Raw genomic sequence first — 26,149 nt, 5'->3', positions numbered from 1 at the left:
GAGGTCAGTAGTTTTGAGAGGATGGTATATCAAGAAGACAGGTAGGGCAAAATTACAAGTCGCGCGGTATGACTTTTCTGCGCACTATATGATCTTTTCACAAACAATTTCCATTGCGCAGATATTACAAGTCTTGAAAAATCTTTATCTGAATCATTAAAGAAACATTTTTGGGTTCCATGTCCCTTTGAGAAGAAGTGAGCTGGAGAAGTTTTTGAATTTTGCTCCAGTGACACATTAAACATTTTAAAGCAAGGAATATCTGAAACTAAATTAAACAAAAATATACAAACTAATATAAAAATTGTGATTTTAAATAATTCTCCTTTGAAACAATGTAGTAAACTCTTATGCATCTCTGATTTAAGGGATACATACAGTATGTAATATAATATCCTTTATTGTATAAATCAGCAATTCAGCACACGTTGCAAAAAAATAAATAAAAATATTGTTCTAAGAGTTTAAAACTATCTTTGTTAGCATAAATTGTATTGTTTTGCAGTACATGGACACACCCTTTGAAAATCCCTATTAAAGGGACATGAAACAACTATTATATTTTCATAATTCAGACAGAGAATACAATTTTAAACACTTTTCCAATTTACTTCTGTGATCTAATTTGCTTCTTTCTCTTTATATCCTCTGTTGAAGAAGCATCAATACACTACTTGGAGCGAGCAGAACTCATTGGGTGAGCTAATGACAAGAGGCATCTATGTGCAGCTACCAATCAGCAGCTCCTAAGCCTACCTAGGTATGTTTTGCAACAAAGTGAACAAAAAAATGGTTAAAAGAAGTAAAATTGGAAAGTTGTTTAATATCACATGCTCTATCTGAATCATAAAAGAAGAAGAAAATTGGATTCATGTCCCTTTAAGTATTTATAATATTTCTAACACTGATATAATGGAACTCCTGCACTGATCAAACATTCACTACTTGGCATATATCAATGTAGAGTTCTGACCCTGCAAGTTGCATTCCAGCCATTACTGGGGGCATTAGAAAAAAATAATCAATTTTCAAAAATAAATTGTAGTAAAAGAGGGCAAAATAAATAAAGAACATTCATTGCAATTTTTTTTCTGTGCATAATTAATCATTTTATGGGGAATTCACTTTTGAGATTAATGTTCATTTAACTTTAGCAACTTTGTTGTAAAAGCAAAAGAGATCACTAAAACTATTTTTTAAGATATATATTACAAAAGGAAACGTTCATGGTTAAAATAGAGCATGTGATTTTAAGAAACTTATAAATAAATTGTTTGAATAGATATTGAGTAACTTAAAGAGCTCAGACAGTCTGTATCTACATATGCTCAAACATTGGTCTAATTTGTCCTTCAAATTTGTCAGCAAACACCTCAAGGTATGATAGAATGAAGTAAATATTTAAACAAACTATATTATCCAGTTCATAAACCAGTAACAAAGTTACACATAATCCTTTGTTGCTCAGCGTCATTATTTCAGAGTCTTTATCAGCTTTCATTGAGTTTGCTTGCTTTCTTTTTGGCTCACTGTTGCATGAGAGTGACCTACATTTTTCACCATGAGGTGGCTGCACTTACTTCTGTTTTGTCTTACGGTTTTGAATACCAGAGCAGAAGAACAAGATTTAAATAAAAATGCAGCTTCTGCCGAGATATCAGATACCACAAGTGAAGAAAAGGCTGCTGACTCAGATGAAATCTTGGAAGAAGAAAACATTTTAGTTCTAAATGAGAAGAATTTTGACAAAGCACTTAGCACCTATAAGTTTTTGCTGGTTGAGTTTTGTAAGTATTTATTCAAATGTAGTAGCCGATTTCTTTGTGACTGAATTCACTGTATATATGATGACACATTGCTCATTAATACTAATAGTCATAAGGTAAAGTATAAAGTTTTTGTATATGGGGATTTCCTATGTTGCTACAGTTATGAGTTTATATAGAGCACATGAGCAAATTTGACGTAGATTCTGTTCCATTTTTTTTTCATCCTAGAATACTCTGCTTGCAATACTGCAATGCATTCTGGGACGACAGTCCAATTAAAATAAGCATAAATGTGAATAAATTTGTGTAATTGATTAAAAATTTGCATTGTATAAAGTAGTATTGACTACTGATTTAATATTTTAAAAATTTAATTTTTTAATTTTGTTTTTCAGTTTTATGTTTTTTTCTTAAATGTGATTCTTTTGATATTACTATACCTATTTAACAATCATTGTAGAGTGTCCTATTTAATATTCACTTAAATATATAAGTAGTGAACAATATTTTAAGTATCTAAAATTATTTACATGTGATAATTTATATTATGCACTGTGTATTTTTATCTTTTTTTTAAGTGTATTTTTTTTAGCCTAAGTAATTGGTTAATCATGTTAAATGCTATTTATAAGATTTTTAATGCAAACCTTAATAATTTGCTGGGTATATGAATATTATACGTATGGAATTCATACCTTGTCTTGTAAGCAGACCAAGCCGTTTTAGAAAATATATTTTGTTGCATAAAAATACCCAAATATGCGGGAAAAAAAGTAGTAGGAATCTTAATGGAGTAGTAGTATAATCAAACTTAAACTTTCATGATTCATATAGAGTGTGTTACTTTAAACAACTTTACATTTTGTTTTTAAAATTAGCTTTGTTCTTTTGTTATCCTTTATTGAGTACGTCTAGGCAGGCTTATAGGAGCTCAGGAGAGTGCATTTTTGCGACAGTGTTTGTAGCAATGTTATACATTGTCGCAAACCCTGCTGCCACAGAATGCTAAAAGCAAGTGCATGCTCTGAGCTCATATGAACCTGAATAGGTTTACTCTTCAAAAAAGAATACACAGAGAACAAATCAAATTTGTTAATATAAATAAAGTTGTTTAAAATTGCATGCTCTATTTGCTTTGTGAAAGTTTCGTTTTGACTTTACGGGTTCTTCAAATATTTAAAACACACAGTTTATTGTTTTATAATGAACATTAGTTCACCTTCCCAAATATAGTCTATGTCAATGTAATTAAAATTACTAAATGACCATAAGTAGCCTTCTTGTAATTTATTGCAGAAATTAAAATAAATATGAAATATGTTTTGGTTACATTTAAAAAGAATATATCACACAATGTCCTTATGCAAGTCTGAGAGGCTCTTTGGGGTATATCAAGGAAGCCAAGTTTATTAAATGTTTGCTAGAAAAAATTGCTCAGATGACACAGCTCCCACCCTTTTGCAGAAATAGCAAACACAAAAAGACAAAGTTTATTGAAAATTCTTTAAATAAAACAAATATTTTTTTTTTTTATTGTGCATAAATGTGTTTCCTATTAATCAGCAATGCCATATAGTGGGATATTGAAAGGCATGCAAAATGATTGTAATCCAGAAGACTAACTATTAATTAATTCTATTGTGAGTGTATAGTTTAAATAACTAGATGAATTAAGGTGATAATTATTTTATTCTGCTGTTTTTGAATCTTAAAGGGAACGTAAAGTCAAAATGAAACTTATATAGATTTGATAGAGCATGACATTTTAAACTTTCCAATTGACTTCTATTATCAATATTTCTTAGTTCTCTTGGTATAATTTGTTAAAAAGTAATCCTCTTTAGCCACTTTGTGATTAGCAATGTAATCCTGAGCTCCTATCAATTTACCTAGATTTACTTTTCAACAAAGGATACAATAAGAACAAGGCCCATTTAATAATATAAGTAAATCATTTGCAATTGCTTATTCTATTTGAATTATGAACATTTAACTTTGACTCTACTGTGTCTTTGGGAGAAATACATTGTAACCAGGCCTAGAAATATATTACAATACTTTACCCATCACTAAAAAAAGTGATAAGTCTGGGGAAGAAAAAGTCTAATTTTATTCTCATCCATTACAATTTATTACTTAAAGGGACACTGAACCCAATTTTTTTATTTCAGGATTCAGATAAAGCATGACATTTTAATCAACTTTCTAATCTACTCCTATTATACATTTTTCTTTGTTCTCTAGCTATCTTTATTTTAAAAGCAGGAATGTAAATCTTAGCAGCCAGCCCATTTTAGGTTCAGCACCATGGATAGCGCTTGCTTATTGGAGGCTTACATTTACCCACCAATAAGCAAGAATAACCCAGGTTCTCACCTAAAAACGGGCCGACTCCTATGCATCACATTCTTGTTTTTTTAAATAAAGATAGCAAGAGAACGAAGACAAATTGATAAAAGGAGTAAATTAGAAAGTTGCTTAAAATTGCATGCTCTATCTGAATCATGAAAGAAAAAAAAATGGGTTTAGTGTCCCTTTAAGAAAATTTCCAGCCCTGATTATGATTGTGACCGGTTCAAAACCACCAATATATTTATTCACGTTTTACTGTGTAATTGTATAGAGTGGGAACAAAGCAGGTGCAGTAGTGCAACTATCTGTAAACAGAGAGCAGTTAAATAGCTAGCCTTGGGAGTACAGCTGCCAGTGTTCTCACTGCAAACGCATCACCAATTAATAAGTGAATGGGGATTAACCCATTAGCTGACAGAGAGATGTAAAACGTATAATGTGTTGCATATGTCTCTGGCTGCAAAATGGTTAAAGGGAATTTTGCATGATTTTTTTTTATTCTTTTAAAATGTAATACTTTTCAGCTTTGACTTAAAGGGATAATAAAGTCAGAATTAAATGTTCATAATTCAAATAGATTGCGCAATTTTAATCAACTTTCCAATTTACTTTTAATATCAATTTGATTAGTTCTCTTGGCATCCTTTGTTAAAGGGTAACCCTATGTGAGGTCAGAAGCATGCATGTGTCCTTAGCCATCTGGCAGCAGTGTTTGCAACAATGTTTAAAACAATATTATACATAGTTGCAAACTCTGCTGCCATATGGGGCAAGATTATATATGCAGCGTCGCCCGCAAATGCCTACAATGCCGTTTTATAAACCGGTTTTGGTATCACATATATACGGCATAGCATACAAGTTACGTGCGTATATTTTACCCATCACCCGCATTTTTTAATCCCAAAAAATAACATAGAACTGGCGTTGCCATTCGGTATTACATATTTAGCGCAGAATTGAGAAAATCTACTCCATTTTCATCTTGCCACACATAGACAGGCGGAGCAACCCCTGCACTAAGCAGCCGGACAGATATCTCTGCATGCTAAGGCACTGTTGCTTAGCTCTGTAGCAACCCAAGGGTTGCAGGTTCGAACCCCGGCGAGGTTCACTCAGCCTTTCATCCTTCTGAGGTCGATAAAATGAGCAGCGTCTTACGACTGATTAGCCGCTCTTTACAAGTACCCCATACATACACTGACTAAAAAAGCAACATAACTCCCTGGAAGCCTTAACCAACACATACATTTAAGCAGCATCTCAAATAGTTAAAGGGACAGTATACTATAAAAAAAGTTTTTCTCTTTCCAATTACTTTTTTTACTAGCTGCAGAGTATAAAATGTATGAGATGTTCTTTTTTAAGGTTTATTTGTGTATATGAAATAGCTGATTTTGTGTTTTGAAGTCACAACCTAATTAAATGGGTTGAGCTTGTAGGTATAATCAGATCTCATTACTTTATCACATTATGTACATATACTTGCTTCTTTATTTTATATCTGTTCATAAACCAATCACCAATACTTGGAGAGAACAATGGAAAATTAAAATTGTATTACCTTATCTCTTCTATAACCCACTGGGAGAGTAATTTATTATACTGGCTGTGTTAACACAGCTTGGCCTTGAGGCCAAAATATTTAAGAATGGGTGGCGATACCACATGCTAAATAAAATATTTCAAATGCAATCATAAGGGTAAAAGAAATACTTGTAAACAATTTAATACACTCCAGCAGGTAAAGTGGATCATTGGGAACAAATTAAAGGGAAGATAATTTTTGAGTAAACTGTCCCTTTAAACCTTGCTGCCCACTTACTTATTAAAATCATTATTTCTCCTCTGCAATTGTGCCAAACCAATCACAAACAGCACAACCTCTCACCTGCAGCCTTAAGACACCTGACAATGCACACCCTATTAGTAACATCAGTATTATATATACCCATGTGTCAGTTTATATTGGATGTGAGATACATTGATTTACATCTTATAAGTGAATATTACTATATGTGCCCTTCATACACAACTATGTGGATGTGAGTTATAGTACAAGAATGTCATAAACATGATAATATTACCTGTTTTTTTATTGCCATTTCAACACAGGTCATATTATATGTTTTAACAATATTAGTCTAATAAAACACACCTTACATGGATGTGTATGAGAATTACTTGGTAAATAACAGAGGACAAGGTTTATGGTGAACGATACTAATATTTATTTTTTTGGCTTCTTGGATGAGGGAGCCAAGGTGCCTGTAGTGGATTGCCTTGTTCTCCTTGTTCTAGCAGATTCTGCTGTTTCTGCTGGTGTGCTGGCCACAGACTATAGGCTGGAGGCAGTGTCCTGCTGGTGTGTAAAGTGCTCAACCAACACACCCAAAGGTTGATTTTGTACTCTCCATCTATTGTCCATCTGCATCTGCATATCAGACAGAATTCGCATCATCTGTGACTGGTTTTGAACCCTTGCAATTAACGATGCTGCAATGTCCCTCTGCACCCCTATGCTACATTTGTGTAACCTCTCTTGGCCTCTTTGTAAGCTCTCAGTGCTTCTGGTGAGCCTCCTCTGCAGTGTAAGGTATTCCTCACCCAGGGGAGAATACAATGCATCCACAGGCTCTTGAGCCAATAGGGCTGGCAGTTGCTTGAGGGCCATGATCTTGGAGAAGAGGTGATGCTTGTGGATGTGCTTCTGTTGCTTGAGGGGCAGCTGTAGTTTCGGGTGCTTAAGGGGCAGCTGTAGTTTCTGGTGCGTGAGGGGCAGCTGTAGTTTCTGTGGCAGCTGTAGTTCTGGTGTGTGAGGGGCAGCTGAAGTTTCTGGTGCTTGAGGGGCAGATGTAGTTGCTGCTGCTTGAGGGGTAGCTGTAGTTTATGCTGTATTTTCATCTGCAGATTTTGGAGCTCATCGCAGGGAAGAGTATGGTGGAGCTCGTTCCAGGGAAGAGTATGGTGGAGCTCGTTCCAGGGAAGAGGATGGTGGAGCTCGTCCAAGGGAAGAGGATGGTGGAGCTCGTCCAAGGGAAGAGGATGGTGGAGTTCGTACAAGGGAAGAGGATGATGGAGCTCGTCCAAGGGAAGAGGATAGTGGAGCTCATCCCAGGGAAGAGGATGGTGGAGCTCTCATAGATGATTGGTATTCCCACTGATGACCAGTGTGTGACCACTCTACAATAGGCACATCCTGTGACATAGTCTGTGGGTAATATCCATAACTGACAGGAGACTGTGATTGTGTTGTGGGGGGTGTAAATACATGGACCCTTTGTGCATGTCTTGGCTCCCCCTCAAAACCAAAGAGAGGATATTCCATTGGCCAGGAATGTAGCCAGGGGTCATATGGCAATGTCGGTGGCATCACGCCCGGGTCCTCAATTGAAGCCATCCAACCATGCTCATGCCTGGTAACACACTGTTCCTGCGGTTGCCTGAAGACTAGTGATGGTGGTGGTGGTGGTTGTTGCGGTGGTGGTGGCATGGCTGTTTCTATCCTTGTGACAGGAGGTTCTGTGGAGGAGTTAAAGGATGAAAGGGATAAGTACAGTCAGATATATGTCCATGTGGGCATACAATGTACAGTGATACATGCTAGGGCCTATACTGATTCACATGTCAAACTCTAAAACATGCATGTGCACATTGTGAGTTGGTCTATGGGGGATTTGAATATGAGCACTTTTACAGGGATGTGTTTTATGCAATAGTTATGTGTACATGTCAATGATGAAATAATGTGTTCCTTAAGTGACACTATGCTCACACATAGCTTGATCTAGGCACACAACCTGCTTTATTGAGTTAAATGTATTGGAATGGCTATAGTGTCCATTTAATGAAAACTCTACATGTGGATTGTGGCCTCTGTTACTCTGAGACATATTGCACTATTCCACCTCGCATCATGAATTGCAAGCAAGAAAATGGCGGTTGCACGGGGGTTTATATAGGGATTTTGAATAGCGTAATTACGTGTTGCTTTTTTAGTTTAACTCCAGTTTCGTTTTTACATGTGTTATCCTCAATTGCATAAGTTACTTGCAATGACAGAAATGTGTATTTGTGCACATTTCTGAAGTTCGCCAGTTTGTCCTACTTATGCCAGTCTAGCATCTGATGGAGCTGTATATGTGATACCCCGACGTGCGAGGTTAAATTATGGGTGGCATGGGTTTCAGAAGTTACGCTGAAGCCTGCGCTGCATATGTAATCTTGCCCATAGTGTCTGTACAATTCTATGGCAGCAGTGCTTGCAACTATGTATACCATTTCTATAAACATTGTTGCAAACACTGCTGCTAGATGGCCAAACACGTGCATGCTCCTCAGCTCACCCAGGTTTACTCTTTAACAAAGGATACCAAGAGAACTAAGCAAAATTGATAATATAAGTAAATTGGAAAGTTGTTTAAAATGGCATGTTCTATTTGAATTATAAACATTTCATTTTGACTTCACTGTCCCTTTAAAGGTGCACAAAGAAAATGCTTCAGCGCGAGCATTTTATTATTGCACTATTGCTTGCATACAACTATGTGTTTAACCCTTGCAAATTGGAAAACACAAACACATATATCTGGGGAGCCACTGACAAAAAGCAAACATGTGTAGCCACCAATCAGCAGCTAGCTGACAAAAGTGCATTGCTGCTTATACTAAAATCACATTTTTCTTTAGCCATTTGAGTGCAAACGACGTCTCTGAGCCGTTGATAGCACTTACCCACCTTGAGGGCAATCTGGGGGCTCCCCCCCTGGCGATCTGGCCTGACTAGTGAGAGGCATCGCCAGGGCTTCACGATTCGCGCTGTGACGTCGCCATGCAACTTTATTTAAAAAAAATGTATGCTTACCTGATAGATTTGTTTCTTTCCGGATATGGTGAGTCCATGGGATCACCAATTACTGTTGGGAATATCACTCCTGGCCAGCAGGAGGAGGCAAAGAGCACCACAGCAAAGCTGTTAAAGGGACAATGAACCCATATGTTTAATTTCGTGATTCAGATAGAGCAGGCAATTTTAAGCAACTTTCTAATTTACTCCTATTATCAATTTTCCTTCATTCTCTTGCTATCTATATTTGAAAAAGAAGGCATCTAAGCTTTTTGTTTGGTTCAGACCTCTGGACAGCATTTTCTTATTGGTGGATGAATTTATCCACCAATCAGCAAGAACAACCCAGGTTGTTCATAAAAAATGGGCCGGTATCTAAACTTAAATTCTTGCATTTCAAATAAAGATACCAAGAGAATGAAGAAAATTTGATAATAGGAGTAAATTAGAAAGTTGTTTAAAATGTCATGCTCTATCTGAATCACAAAAGAAAAAAAATTGGGGTCAGTGTCCCTTTAAGTATCACTTCCCTTCCCACAATCCCCAGTCATTCGACCGAAGGAAAAAGGAGAGAAAGGAAATAACACAAGGTGTAGAGGTGCCTGAGGTTTAGATAAAAATAACTGTCTTAAAATAAAGGGTGGGGCCATGGACTCACCATATCCGGAAAGAAACAAATATATCAGGTAAGTATACATTTTGTTTTCTTTCCTAAGATATGGTGAGTCCACGGGATCATCAATTACTCTTGGGAATCAATATCCAAGCCAGAGGACTCAGATGATTAGGGAGGGACAAGACAGGGAACCTAAACGGAAGGCACCACCGCTTGAAGAACCTTTCTCCCAAAAGAAGCCTAAGTCGAGGCAAAAGTATTAAATTGATAAAATTTTGAAAAAGTATGCAATGAGGACCAAGTCGCAGCCTTGCAAATCTGTTCTACAGAGGCCTCATTTTTGAAGGCCCAAGAATAAGAAACAGCCCTAGTGGAATGAGCTGTGATTCTCTCAGGAGGCTGCTGTCCAGCAGTCTCATAGGCCAAATGAATAATACTTCTCAACCAGAGAGAAAGAGAAGTGGCAGTAGCTTTCTGACGTTTGCGTTTCCCAAAAAAACAAACAACGCAGAAGACTGGTGAAAATCCTTAGTCGCCTGCAAATAGAAATTAAGCCGTTGAAGGCGTTACATGGGAAGCTACTATAAGCTGCGTCAGAAGTAAAAGTGCACGCTTAGTAGACCCTGCTGAAGAGTGAAGACTCCGCTTCTCCTGTGACGTCAGAGGTGGTCCCGTCAGCCATACTAATACACATACAAACGGCTATTTTATTTCCCCTAAAAAAAAAATAACGAGTGTATAAAAAACACAGCCTAACATACTGAGCCACCAATGATTCTTAAAGGGACACTGAACCCAAATTTTTTTCTTTCATGATTCAGATAGAGCATGACATTTTAAGCAACTTTATAATTTACTCCTATTATCAATTTGTCTTCATTCTTTTGCTATCTTTATTTTAAAAGCAGGAATATAAATCTTAGCAGCCAGACAATTTTAGGTTCAGCACCATGGATAGCGCTTGCTTATTGGAGGCTGACATTTACCCACCAATAAGCAAGCATAACCCAGGTTCTCAACCAAAAATGGTCCCGCTCCTATGCATCATATTCCTGCTTTTTAAATAAAGGTAGCAAGAGAATGAAGAAACATTGATAACAGGAGTAAATTAGAAAGTTGCTTAAAATGGCATGCTCTATCTGAATCATTAAAGAAAAAAATTGAGTTTAGTGTCCCTTTAAGTACCTAACGAATCAATTTTCTATAATTTTACCGCCACCCCAAAACTTGCACAGAAGGCAAAGAGAATGACTGGAGATTGTGGGAAGGGAAGTGATACTTAACAGCTTTGCTGTGGTGCTCTTTGCCTCCTCCTGCTGGCCAGGAGTGATATTCCCAACAGTAATTGATGATCCCGTGGACCATATCTTAGGAAATAAATTAACAATGGATAATATAGGGAAATGGGGGCATGCTGCTTAGAAGCCTGTATCTCAGGTATATAAGCAGCTACAGACCCCCAATACACACAGTTGGAAAGGTAATCGCCTAACCTTTCCAGTGGTATAAGTCTTGGAGATCTAAAAAAAAAAGTAAAAATAAATATATATATATATATATATATATATATATATATATATATATATATATATATATATATTTAAAAAAGGTAAAACAAAAGCTCAAATCCAGCTTAGCACCCAGGTGGGAAATGGCTTAGCAGCCAAAGGGTTAATGATTCAGATAGAGCATGTCATTTTAAACAACTTTCTAATTTACTCTTACTATCAATTTTTCTTCGTTTTCTTGCTATCTTTTTTAAAAAGCAGGAATTTAAAGCTTAGGAGCCACGCAATTTTAGGTTCAGCACTCTTGATAGTGCTTGCTTATTGGCGGCTACATTTAGCAAACCAATAAGCAAGCATGAACCAAAAATGGAACAGCTCTTGAACTTTACATTCCTGCTTTTTAAATAAAGATAGCAAGAGAACGAATAAGAAATTTAATTTAATAGGAGTAAATTAGAAAGTTGCTTAACATTACATGCTCTATCTGAATCATGAAAGAAAAAAAATGGGTTTAGTGTCCCTTTAAGTATTCTTTTCAACAAGAGATAGCAAGATAATGAATGAAATTGTTACTTTTCTTGAAATGACATGCTCTATCTTAAAGGGACATTCCAGTCAAAATTTAAATGCGCATAGATGAATTACATCTTTAAATAGAAACATATTTGTAATATACAGGTATTGGCAAAATGCTTCTACTAGAAGTTATCACTGTTTTAGTCTTAGCATTTTTCTCTGCATGTGCACCAACTAGATATTCTCAGTGCACCAGCATTTTAAATACTGCAGCTGCTCAGAGCACCAGTGGGGCTTGTATCATGTCAGCAATTAACAAATTGAGTCATTACCAGATGGTACAAGCAAGCAAGTGCTGTGTTTAAAATGCTGGTGCACGCAGCATACTTAAATACACTCTTGAAACAGCTATAGCTTTTATTAGAAACAATTTAGCTAATTCATGTATATTGCAGAAATGCTTCTATGCCAAAGTGAAAGGCCCCCGGTTGAATTCCAATTTTGGCTGGAATGTCCCTTTAACAATGAAAGTTTAATTTTACAGGGAAACGTCTATAATTTCTTTTATATCTTTTTTTTTTTTTAAGCCCATGTATATCAGCCTCCAGCTTACGTCTATTACCAAATTTGTCTCATGATCTTGTTATCCTTTGTTGAAGGAGCAGCAATGCACTAGTGGGAGCTAGCTGAACACATTGGGTGAACCAATATCATTAGCCACCAATCAGCAAGTGGCAACCAGGTGCTGAACCAAAAATAGGCCAGCTCCTAGGCTTACATTCCTGCTTTTTCAAATAACGATACCAAGAGAACAAAGAAAAATAGATAATAGGAGTAAATTAGAAAGTTGCTTAAAATTGCCTGCTCTATCTGAATTGTGAAAGAAAATGATTTGGGTTTAGTATCCGTTTAGCTGTGTATTTACTGTAAATATTTCACATTCAAATGTTCTGCACACAGAGGAATATGCTCTATGTATTTATAAATATATATATATATATATACACACACACACAACACACAGAAAACCTGGCACTCGCCAGCAGATTCACAGTAATGCAAAAACAAGGATACCCAAGAGAGTGTCCGACAGTGGGGGCGCACCTAAAAATATATGGTAATGAATAAAATACTTGAATAAACAATAATAATAAATTCCAACAAGAAAATAATGTAAGGGTACTTGAGTTAATGATGGTATAGCATCCAAAAATCCAAAGATAAAATGTCCAATGTTCGGTTTAGCAGATGCTGTTTGCAGTGTAATATCTTTGGTAAGCTCTGCTCACAATCCCTGGGGGAAGTCAGTTACAAGCCTGTGTCACCCTGGGAGGTTCCCAGTTGGTTTGTTTGGAAGTATGCATTGTGTGGGTGCTGGTTTAGGGTCCCAGGAAGGGGGAGACCTTGTCGTGGTCCTGGGCTTGATCCTATGGCGCCAAATGTAACGGACTTCCCCCAGTTTTGCTTTTAAACATTACTGTGAATCTGCTGGCGAGTGCCGGGATTACTGTGTGTTGTGTTGATAATGTTTGTAATGCTTGCCTGCGGGCCTGTCACCTAGGCTGTTCTGGGGTTAACTGCCTGAGTTGCTGGGAACTTTGCAGCTGTCTGTCAGTGTTCAGGGCTGTGGAGTTTTCTGTGACTTAGGATGTGTACCCAGTCCAGTCTGTGAGTGCCGTCCATTCCTGTGTTTTATTTATATATATATATATATATATATATATATGTATAAATATATATTGTACCAAAATACCATCATATATATAGAAATATGTATTTAAGAATACATAGAACATATTCTGCTATGTGAAGAACATTGGCATGCGAAATATTCATATTTTCATGTCGGATTAGCGCACATAAGAATATGCCATTAGATTTGCGTGTGAATAGGGTGTTCATTTTTTTCTTCCACTTTTTTTGCTCTATTGACTTCTATGGGGGAATACGCTAACACTTGCCCAAAATTCTAAGTTCGTCTTTTTGTGCGCATTGGGTTAGCGCACAAGCGAAAACTTACTTTCAACTTGTAATATGAGCGCAACCCAACACATGTAAAAAGCTTACTTCTAGCGTTAATTTTAATCGAGTCCAATATTGGATAGTACAGGTATGATAAAAAATGATGGGCGTCTGTATTACTACGTTCACAACAACCACTGTAGTTCATTTTAATCAAATGATACACATACAAGATCTCTCTCCATTTCTCTGTCTATATATATAGCTCTTTTTTGGTTTGTATATACAGTATAAATACATATTTAAAGGGACACTAAACCCAAACATTTTCTTTTATGATTCAGATAAAGAATACAATTTTAAACAACTTTCCAATTTACTTCTATCATCTAATTTGCTTAATGCTTTAGGTATCTTTATTAGAAGAAATAGCAATGCACACTGGTGAGCCAATCACACGAGGCATCTATGTGCAGCCACCAATCAGCAGCTACTGAGCCTATCTCTATATGCTTTTTAACAAAGGAAATCAAGAGAATGAAGCAAATTAGATAACAGGAGTACATTGGAAAGGTGTTTAAAACAGCATGCTCTTTCAAAATCATGAAAGAAAAATGTGGTTTTCATGTCCCTTTAAATTCACTGTAATTTTAGTATGCATAGGTTGTTGTTTCAGAGTAATAAGTGTTTTGAGTATTTTAGTAAAAACGTGTCCTTTTAACTGGCAAGAAAAAAACTGTGAGAACTGTAGTGTGAAAATGTTTATAGAATTATGCTGGGATTTGAGAAAAAAATCCATACACACCCATGGAAACCCCAACAATTAAGCTTTGTATTTTGCACTAATAAATAAGAATTTCTTTGTGGGTTTTTTTGCACATCCAGTGTACTTAAATTACAATTTACTGTATGCATATTTAATACGATTTATTAACGTGCAATTTTACATAAAAATGTTACGTTTTTGATAAAATACTATTTTTGGTGAACAATTTTGTTAAAATTTTTTGCTGCACCTTAACAGTACAATTTTCTCCTACGTATTTTTGTGTGAATGGTTAAATTATTCGTTTTGTATACTTTATCAATTACAAATTTAAAGGGACACTGAACCAAACTTTTTTCTTTTGTGATTCAGATAGAGCGTGCAATTTTAAGCAACTTTCTAATTTACTCCTATTATCAATTTTTCTTCATTCTCTTGCTATCTTTATTTGAAAAAAGAAGAAATCTAAGCTTTTTTTGGTTCAGTCCACTGGACAGCACTTTTTTATTGGTGGTTAAATTTATCCACCAATCAGCAAGGACAACCCAGGTTGTTCACCAAAAATGGGCCGGCATCTAAACTTATATTCTTGCATTTCAAATAAAGATACCAAGTGAATAAAGAAAATTTGATAATAGGAGTAAATTAGAAAGTTGCTTAAAATGTCATGCTTGATCTAAATCACGAAAGAAAAATTTTGGGTTTAGTGTCCCTTTAATTGTGCCCTTTTATAATGTATGCATGGTTTATTTTTTTATTATTATACTTTATTTATAAAGCGCCAACAAATTCCGCAGAGCTGTCCATGAGTACGAAAGAAAAAAGTACAACGATGATACAATATTTTTGAGACAGGACCAAATTTATCAAACAAAGGAGGAACTAAGGGCCTATTCTTGTTGGAAGTTACAATCTAGAAGGGTAGGAGGGTGAGAAACAAGAGGTGAGGACGGCAAGGGTGAGAATGATGTTAATACAGAGTTAGAAGAGGTGGAATTCATTTGTTAATGAGTTTGGCGGGAGGCTTCCTTGAACAAAAGTGTCTTTAGGGAGCGTTTAAAGGAGAAGAGATTAAGGCAAAGTCTGACAGTTACGAGGAAGTGTGTTCCAGTGGATTGGTGCCGCACAAGAGAAATCCTCCTCCCTATTCGAAAATGCAGTTTGCGCCTCTTAGCGAGACACCCTGTTTTCAGGGTAAAAAGTGCCTTTAAATTATTCCAAAAGGGAAATAGAAGGACTGGCGAACATTCTTATAGAATCTCACCAGCCCAGAGAGCTTTAGAGAATCAAGCCCTCTGAGCAAAAGTTAGCTAGCCTAAATATAATAAAAAAAAGTTTTGGACTTTTCAATATAGGATAATTAGAATATACAATTGAAATGTGTAGAGGTCTATAAAATTCAAATTTATGGCAATGTTATCGTTTTATCTAAGAATTCTAATTTTATTTAGAGGTAAGTTGATTAAATCTATGATAGTTTACATAAAATCACTTAAAAACAGTCCCCTGCTCTTTTCAGTGTAACCTTGCACGAAATAAAAAAGTGACTGTCTATAAATATAAGACGGCTAGAACTATGCTGTTATCTATTCTTATCCATCTGTCGCTCATTGTAATCTGTCACTCGTGTGTTTTGCTGTATTTGCCAAGTAATTATGCTGTTCCCATTTAGTCAGACAGCATCTGCTTTTCTGTAAATTAAAGAGAGGCACGTGGTAAAATACATATGTTTTACAAGCGATTAATAAATACAATAGTTACTGGTAAAATAAAAACCGAAAGATAACATTGTAAGGCTATGTGTACATAAAGTTATTAAAGGGATAGGTGAGTCATAATTAAAGGGCCATTATAGTAAAAAAAAAAATACATGTGCTTATCTGTTAGAGCATGTAATTTTAAGATTATGAACCCTTCACTACCATGTATTTATTGAATTCCTGCAATAGTGTTAAACACTCAGTCGTAGTAGTAGTTCGGGACTCGCAGAGCACTGCTGGTCTTGAGTGGAAAACATTGCTGATGCAATGTTCCATATTATAGTTGCGCGACTAGCGCTGCTGAATGTATCGGTGGCATTTTATAAGTTGTGTTTTACTCCCTTTGCAGGGATTAAACACACTATAGTCTAGGGTCAATAGTCTTAAAATGACATGCTCTAACGGAATAGAGAATAGCATTTTTTGAATACATTGGTCTTTTAAACTTGCATAATTCAAATACAGCATGTCATTTTAAGACACATTTAAATTAACTTCCATTTTCAAACTTACTTTGTTTTCTTGGTATTTCTTGTTGAAAAATAATATGTATAAATCCTACATTAGTGGTGCTAGCTTGTGATTGGTGCCTGCACACGTTTGTCTCTTGTGATTGGCTCAGCTAACTCTCAGTAGTGCATTGCTGCGCCTTCAACAAAGGATACCAAGAAAATGAAGCAAATTTGATATTAGAAGTAAATTGGAAAGTTATTTAAGATAGCATGTTTTATCTAATTCATTAAAAAAAAATGTAGGGTTTCATGTCCCTTTAATAAAGCTTAAAGGGATACGGAACACACGTTTCCTTTCGTGATTCAGATAGAGCATGCAATTTTAAGCAACTTTCTAGTTTACTCCTATTATCAATTTTCTTTGTTCTTTTTCTATCTTTATTTGAAAAAGCAGTAATGTAAGGCTAGGAGCCGGCCCATTTTTGGTTCAGCACCTTGGTAGTGCTTGCTGATTGGTTTGCTACATTTAGCCACCAATTAGAAAGCACTACTCAGGTGCTGAACCAAAAATGGGTCGGTTCTTAACCCCTTAACGACCGAGGACGTGCAGGGTACGTCCTCAGAAAAAAGGCAGTTAACGCCTGAGAACGTACCCTGCACGTCCTCGGTGTGGAAAGCAGCTGGAAGCGATCCTGCTCGCTTCCAGCTGCTTTCCGGTTATTGCAGTGATGCCTCGATATGGAGGCATCCTGCAATAACCTTTCACGGCCATCCGATGCAGAGAGAGCCACTCTGTGGCCCTCTCTGCACCGGACATCGATGGCCAGTATCGTTGGTGGGTGGGAGCCGGTGTGGGAGGTGGGTGTCGGCCATCGATGGCCCTGGTCATGTGGAGGGGGGCGGGATCGTGGGCGGGTAAGCCCGGGGGCGCGCGCGCACGTGCACGAGGGGGAGGGCGCGTGCACGGGGAGGGAGCGGGTGGGAACCGCTACACTACGGAAAAAATGTGTCCCAAAACAATAAAAGTGGGACAACATTTAAATAAATAAAAAAGCCCTTAGGTGTGATTTAGGTGGTGGGGGTTGGTCCGTGGGGGGGACGATTGAGCTACACTACAGAATTTTTTTTAAAAAAAAATAAACATTTGATTGTTCAAAATGGGTACTGGCATACAGCTGCCAGTACCCAAGATGGCTCCCAATAATGCTGAGAGGGAGGCTTAGAGAGCTGTTTTGGGGGGGATCAGGGAGGTTGGGGGTTAAGGGGGGGATCCTAAACACAGCATATGTAAATATGCTTTTTTTTTTTTTTCTTTAAAAAAAAAAAAACTTTTATTTTAGTACTGGCAGGCTTTCTGCCAGTACTTAAGATGGCGGGGACAATTGTGGGGTGGGGGAGAGAAGGGAGCTGTTTGGGAGGGATCAGGGGGTGGGATGTGTCAGCTGGGATGCTGATCTCTACACTAAAGCTAAAATTAACCCTGCAAGCTCCCTACAAACTACCTAATTAACCCCTTCACTGCTAGCCATAATACACGTGTGATGCGCAGCAGCATTTAGCGACTTTCTAATTACCATAAAGCAACGCCAAAGTCATATATGTCTGCTATTTCTGAACAAAGGGCATCCCAGAGAAGTATTTACAACCATTTGTGCCATAATTGCACAAGCTGTTTGTAAATAATTTCAGTGAGAAACCTAAAATTGTGAAAAAATTAACGTTTTTTTTTACTTTGATCGCATTTGGCGGTGAAATGGTGGCATGAAATATACCAAAATGGGCCTAGATCAATACTTGGGGTTGTCTACTACACTACACTAAAGCTAAAATTAACCTTAGAAGCTCCCTACATGCTCCCTAATTAACCCCTTCAATGCTGGGCATAATACACGTATTGTGCGCAGTGGCATTTAGCAGCCTTCTAATTACCAAAAAGCAAAGCCAAAGCCATATATGTCTGCTATTTCTGAACAAAGGGGATCCCAGAGAAGCATTTACAACCATTTATTCTATAATTGCATAAGTTGTTTGTAAATAATTTCAGTGAGAAACCTAAAGTTTGTGAAAAAATTTGTGAAAAAGTGAACAATTTTTTTTATTTGATCGCATTTGGCGGTGAAATAGTGGCATGAAATATACCAAAATGGGCCTAGATCAATACTTTGGGATGTCTTCTAAAAAAAAATATATACATGTCAATAGATATTCAGGGATTCCTGAAAGATATTAGTGTCCCAATGTAACTAGCGCTAATTTTGAAAAAAAGTGGTTTGGAAATAGCAAAGTGCTACTTGTATTTATGGCCCTATAACTTGCAAAAAAAGCAAAGAAGATGTAAACATTGGGTATTTCTAAACTCAGGACAAAATTTAGAAACTATTTAGCATGGGTGTTTATTGGTGGTTGTAGATGTGTAACAGATTTTGGGGGTCAAAGTTAGAAAAAGTGTGTTTTTTTCCATTTTTCCTTCATATTTTATAATGTTTTTTATAGTAAATTATAAGATATGATGAAAATAATGGTATCTTTTGAAAGTCCATTTAATGGCGAGAAAAACGGTATATAATATGTGTGGGTACAGTAAATGAGTAAGAGGAAAATTACAGCTAAACACAAACACCGCAAAAATGTAAAAATAGCCTTGGTCCCAAACGGACAGAAAATGGAAAAATGCTGCGGTCATTAAGGGGTTAAAGGGACACTGAACCCAAAAAATGTATTTCGTGATTCAGATAGATCATGCAATTTTAAGCAGCTTTCTAATTTACTCCTATTATCAAATTTTCTTCATTCTCTTTGTATCTTTATTTGAAAAGCAAGAATGTAAGTTTAGATGCCGGCCCATTTTTGATGAACAACCTGGGTTGTTCTTGCTGATTGGTGGATTAATTTAACTGACCAATACACAAGTGCTGTCCAGGGTTTGAACCAAAAAATAGCTTAGATGCCTTATTTTTCAAATAAAGAGAACAAAGACAAATTGATAATAGGAGTAAATTAGAAAGTGGCTTAAAATTGCCTGATCTATCTGAATTATGAAAAAAAATGTAACCAATATTTTAGTTCCTCATGCTTTTCTGAACATTAAACTACATTTTCTCATATGCATAATAAAAATTAGCAATTAGGCCTTAGAATGCAAAATAATCTGCATATAAAATATTTTAAACTGTGATTTTATTAGCAAAGTTTGCATTATCTTACAGCACAGGGACGTACCCCTCTTTATTATAAGGCTTATCTTATCTCCTCTGCTGTGACAATTTAGGAACAGATATAAAATGAGCTCCTGCATTGATCAACCAATCACTGTGTACAATGTTGTTAGGTCAGCCTTGCATGTTAGTCTCTCTGTGGGCAGTAACCCCCCCCCCCCCAGTTTTCAGAATTAAATTACTAATATATACTAATACTAATAATATAAAATAAATAATGAACGTGTATTACAAAGTGTTTTATTATGCATAATTAAAGGGACATAAAACCCAATTTTTTTCTTTCATGATTCAGATTAAGCATTCAAACAACTTTGTCATTTACTTCTATTATGACATTTTCTTTTTTCTCTTGGTATATTTTGTTGAAGGGCAGGGATGTAATAATAATATTATAAAAGTAAAGAAATTGATAAAAAAAATGTTATTACCTACAGTACTGCAAATACAGCTGTTTAAAGGGACATGAAAACCCCCAAAAATGTATTTGCGATTCATATAGAACATAGTATTTTAAACAACTTACAATGTACTTCTATTATCAAATTTGCTTCATTCTCTTGTTATCCTTTGTTAAAGGAGCATCAATGAACTGCTTGGAGCTAGCTGAATTCATGGGGCGAGACAGTGACAAGAGGCGTATATATATATATATATATATATATATATATATATGTATACAGCTACCAATCAGCAGCTAGCTTCCAGTAGTGTGCTGCTGCTCATGAGTCTTCCTATGTATACTTTTCAACAAAGGATACCAAAAGAACAAAGCACATTAGATAACAGAAGTAAACTGAATACTCTATCTGAATCGATAAGTTCTAATTTTGACAATACTGTCCTTTTAAGCTTTCAGAAGGAGCTGTGATTAACTAAATGTAGCCACCAATCAGCAAGTGCTATCCAAGGTCTGAACAAAAAATAGGCTGGCTCCTAAGCTTAAATTCCTGCTTTTCAAAGAAAGATACCAAGAGAACAAAGAAAAAATGATAATAGGAGTAAATTAGAAAGTTACTTAAAGTAGCTTGCACTATCTGAACCATGAGAGAAAAAAATTGGGTTCAGTGTCCCTTTAAATATTGTTATAGGTTTTTGACTAATACTAATAGTGTTTTTTTTTTTTCCTGTGGGAAGATGCTCCCTGGTGCGGTCACTGTCAGGCCCTAGCTCCGGATTACGCCAAAGCTGCGGAAATTCTGAAGAATCAGACATCAGAAGTTAGACTTGCTAAGGTGGATTCAACAGTAGAAACAAACCTGAGCACTGAGTTTGGCGTGAATGGATACCCAACCCTTAAATTCTTCAAGGATGGAAACAGAACTGGTCACATTGATTATGGAGGTATTAATGATGCTTATTTATAAACTGATATTCGCTAAAAGAGATTGGGTTGCCTAGTTCCCAATAGTCCATTCTAAATAGAGAAGTATACGAGAACAGAAAGTAGCCACTTACAGAAAAACAAATTTGGTGTTGATTATTTTTCATAGGCTATTTGGATATCTAATGTTATTTAAAAGGACAGCGTATTGTAAACAACTTGCCCCTTTAATGTGTTCCCAATTATGGGCTAGATTACGAGTGGAGCGATATTTGCACTCCACTCAGTAATACTGGCGCACGCAATTGTGCGCTGGTATTATAAGCTCAGCGCAATGCGAATGCGAGCTCGCATGACTTGGGAGCTTTGAGCTGACAAGAGCGCGCCTCCATAGTGGTAAGTCGCGCAACGATGGGCAGCAAAGTTAAAATATATATTTATATGTGTATATATACATATATTAACACACACACACACACATATATATGTATATAAGAATATACATATATATTAACAGTAAAAAACACAGTCGTCATAGACCGCAATGTAAAGGAACTTCTCAGTGCCGTTTTTTTCCTAACACTCCACACCTGCTCACGTTAACCCCTTATAACTGCTTTGTGCAGCTATTATTTTAATAAAATAAAGATGATACTGTTTTTTTTATTAAGGCACACTACACTTAATTTTGGAGGGCAATTAGGGAACATTTTTTTCATTAACCAGAGATCTGATCGCTGGTTAATGAATGCTAGCGCAAAGTGCTACAGCGAGCTTGCAGTAGCATTAACCACTTGTAATGGCTGGTTATTTATCGTGGGCCCATAAACAATAAATTAGCGCTTCACTTGTAATCTAGCCCTCTCTGTTTTACTTGTTGGAGTGTGTTAAAGGATTATAAAAATCAGTTGTAATAGATGTCATTAATCGATATTGTTCAATAGTGTTTAGCATAATGAACAATTCAATTTGCACTTACTTTTTTTAAAAAACAAAGCGCCACTTATTTCAAAAATATATTTTCTTCTGCTTGATGACGCCAACACAGACAGCCCAAAAAAATTAGCTGTCTGACATGCTGCTCTACAGACTTAGCGTGGCACACTTATTTAAATATGGAAATCACTATATTCAGCTCTGTGAACGCATGCGCGTTATCTTCTTCATGAAGATCTCTGCCATTACTTTATCGTAACTGCACATGTGCGTTGATCAATAGCAATCAATCCGGAAATACAGCTAGATGGAAAACACAGGTTGCCCACCATGATTGGATAATGCAAATTAGCCTCACGGTGGGTTTGGAAACACAACCAACTTTACAAGCCTATGGCAACAAAACTACTTATAATAGACAGCACAAGATATTTAGCCATATTTGTAATGTATAATGACCTTTTCAATAGATTACTGATTATTTTTTACCTTTATATCCTTTTAAGTTGTTTCCAAACAGCTCCTTTACCTTTATTGTATAATTTGAAATAGCAGATTTGCCTGTTTAAACCACTATTTTAGACAGATACGGATAGGGTATAGCGCTAGACCAAAAACCTACTTAGCCTCACTAAAGGTTATTGTCTCCTCCCTATACAATAGAGAATTAAGAATGTAAAATCAGTGGATATAGGAGGCGCTATAGAGCCGTAGGATATATAGATATAAATAAATGTAAAATTCACTGTATCGTGACCAGTTAAAACATTCAAAAAATTAAAAATCCAAAAATCCCAATGACCCTTAAGGGATACGTTAAAATACTATTTATGTGCAAAATCTGTGATAAAAATCGGTGATAATTAAAAATAAAGGAAAATATCTACGTATATATATATATATAAAAACAATTTATCCAAGTGAAAAATCAAAGTGAAATAAATGCAGTATCAAAGTGCAATCAATGATCAAGTGACAATAATTAGTAAAACACAGATGTGATATTTAATAAGTCAATGCATAAAAGGTTGACACAAACAATCCATATAACAATCAATCATACATAAAATAAAGTAAAGTAATACCGGTTAAACATACACACTATACATAACCCCTCAGATTCCCCAAATCAAATGGGGCTGGCGGAGAACACCTATAATGACTGTGTTCTAATCTTGGTGTTAGTAGTTCAAGGGGATCCCCCAAAGAAGATGGTCCGGAATGACAATGTAGGTTTAATTATTGTAAATCCAAAGATATAAATGTTAATGTTTCTGAATGGTGGTGTTATATCCCCAGTCTTATTTGGTCACAAATAAAAGCCCACGATGGTATAGAGCTCCTTCCTTAATGTTCTCTTAGTTAAAGGCAATCAAGTATTTATAACTTAGCCGGGAGGCTCTCCTACCTTCTTACAAGTGTCTGCCAGCGATCTCCTTACCTGGCCCGACACTCCGGCTGCTCCTTTAGATGTCTGCTCAGCGAAAATCCTGTGAGTGACGTCACCCGGTTCCGGATCCTAGGTGACCACTTGCGCAAGTGTTTGTTTCCACAGGATGTCCTCTGTACGCCAGGGTACAGAGAGTTCACTTCAGCTTCGGTCCTCCAAATAATCGCAAACAGTAGCAGGTAAGTCCTCTACGCGTTTCAACCCCTTCTGGGTCTTTTTCAAGATGCTACTTCCTGCAACCTTTGCCCTTAAATCCACTCTCTGCACAGGTGATTCGCTATTGCTACAACACCTTTCCGCAGGTAACTATTTCCTGTACAAAGGTTCTTTGGTTCTTGCTGTTCTCATTATGTTCACAGTCTCCTTCTTTGTACAGGAAATAGTTACCTGCGGAAAGGTGTTGTAGACCGCTGCTCCAAAACCCTGTCCACCTGCTCTGATGAGGCGGACAGGAATTGCTACAATTCAACCCGATCGAGTACGATCAGGTTGATTGACACCTCCCTGCTGGCGGCCCATTGGCCGCGAGTGTGCAGGGGGCGGCGTTGCACCAGCAGCTCTTGGGGCGTATAGCTCTCCGCATTCAACGATGTCTGTCGGACCTGATCCGATCAGGTCCGACAGACATTTGATAATTCGGCTTCAATGTGTCTCTTCTTAATAGTAGAAAATGAAACTTTTTGACACATTAAAGAATACAAGGGGTGCTTGTTATGGTGGATATTGGAGCTGTGATGTAACCGCACAATGGTAAGATTTAACTGCACCTGTTCTCTATCCACGCAATCAGCAAGGCCGGGAGTATGAGGGTAAAATAGGAGCGTTAAGTACCTATTGTTTTTACTCTTGACAAAAGTTCAGTCGTACCGGAACGAATCGTACATTGAGTTTCAACTGAAGTCCCAGTGAGGCTTCTGTATCTGGCGTGTTTCAACCCACCTGATGTCAGACACTTTTTTGTTATTCGTTATGCATTGTTCAAAATCTTATGGGGATTTCCATGTTAAATAAAAACAAAGAAAAATTATGAGATATAAGCTTTGTGTCACTTATGACTACTACCCAACCATACCCCTGACTGAGCATAACAAAATAATATCAAAGTTACAAATCTAACTTGGGGATAGGACCCCTCAGGAGCCCCCTGAATTCACTGCTCCTATCCGCTCTCATAGGTAATATAAAAAGTAGGCTTTGTGTCATAGGTGATACCTAGATCATATAAACACCTGCCCTATAAAAACTAGGCTTTGTGCCACTTAGTGACTACTACACAAGTATACCCCATACTGAGCATAATCAAAAGACACCAAAGTTAAGACCCTAACTTGGGGATAGGACCTCTCAAGAGCCCCCTGAATGCACTGCCCCTATCCACTCTCATAGGTGATAATGCAAATACATACATCATATAAACATATGCCCTATAAAAACTAGGCTTTGTGTCACTTAGTGAATATTATACTAGCAACCCCCAGAGAGAGCAGAATCCAATCACATCAAAGTTAGGACCCTAACTTGCTAATAGGACCCAGCAAGAGCCCTCTAAACGTACTGCCCCTATCCACTCTCATATGTGATAATTGCATACACATACATCATATAAACATCTGCCCTATAAAAACTAGGTTTTGTGTCACTTCGTGACTACTATCCAGGAAAACCACAGGGAAAGCAGAATCCATTGACATCAAAGTTAGGACCCTAATTTGTGTATAGGGCAGATGTTTATATGGTGTATGCATTTGCATTATCACCTATTAGAGTGTAAAGGGGCAGTGCATTCAGGGTGCTCTTGTGGGGTTCTATCCCTAAGTTAGGGTCTTAACTTTGGTGTCATTTGATTCTGCTCAGTCTTGGGTATACCTGGATAGTAGTCATTAAGTGACACAAAGTCTAGTTTTTATAGTGCAGATGTTTATACAATGTATGTATCACCTATGAGATTAGATGGGGAAGTGCTTTCAGGGGGCTCTTGAGGGGTCCTATCCCCAAGTTAGGGTCTTAACTTTGATGTCATTTGATTATGCTTAGTCTGGAGTATATTTGGGTAGTAGCCACTAATTGACACAAATCCTAGTTTTTATACGTCAGATATTTATACAATTTATGCTTTTTCCATTATAACCTATGAAAGTGGAAAAGGGCAGTGAATTAGGGGGCTCTTGAGGGGACCTATCCCCAAGTTAGGGTCTTAACTTTGGTGTCATTCGATTTTACTCAGTCTGTAGTATACTTGGATAGTAGTCACTAATTGACACAAAGCCTAGTTTTTATAGGGCAGATGTTTATATGATGTATGTATTTGCATTATCATCTATTAGAGTGGATTGGGGCAGTGCATTTAGGGGGCTCTTGCGGGGTCCTATCCCCAAGTTAGGGTTCTAAATTTGATGTCATTGGATTCTGGTCTCTCTGGGGTTTACTTGGATAGTAGTCACTAAGTGACACAAAGCCTACTTTTTATAGGGCAGATGTTTATATGATGTATGTGTTCGCATTATCACCTATAAGAGTGAATGGGGGCAGTGCATTAAGGTGACTCTTGAGGGATCCTATCCACAAGCTAGGGTCTTAACTTTGGTGTCATTGGATTCTGCTCAGTGTTGGGTATAATTGGGTAGTAGTCATTAAGTGACATAAAGCATAGTTTTTATAACCAGATGTTTATATGATG

The 26,149-nt window shown here is 36.8% G+C and overlaps 1 protein-coding gene across 1 annotated transcript in view; it reads left to right on the top strand.

Moving 5' to 3' along the window:
* Nucleotides 1-1,541: 1,541 nt before the first annotated feature.
* LOC128642338 (protein disulfide-isomerase A2) overlaps nucleotides 1,542-26,149 on the top strand; it is a 134,295-nt gene continuing 109,687 nt past the window's right edge. Inside the window, exons 1-2 of the mRNA XM_053695071.1 lie at nucleotides 1,542-1,787; nucleotides 20,900-21,106. Of these exons, the coding sequence (XP_053551046.1) occupies nucleotides 1,562-1,787; nucleotides 20,900-21,106 (433 nt within the window). The 5' untranslated portion in view covers nucleotides 1,542-1,561. The remainder of the gene's footprint in view (nucleotides 1,788-20,899; nucleotides 21,107-26,149) is intronic.

This window comes from Bombina bombina, chromosome 11 (assembly GCF_027579735.1).
Source record: "Bombina bombina isolate aBomBom1 chromosome 11, aBomBom1.pri, whole genome shotgun sequence".
NCBI classification, from domain to species: Eukaryota; Metazoa; Chordata; class Amphibia; order Anura; family Bombinatoridae; genus Bombina; species Bombina bombina.
This window is presented reverse-complemented; position numbering and strand designations above follow the sequence as displayed.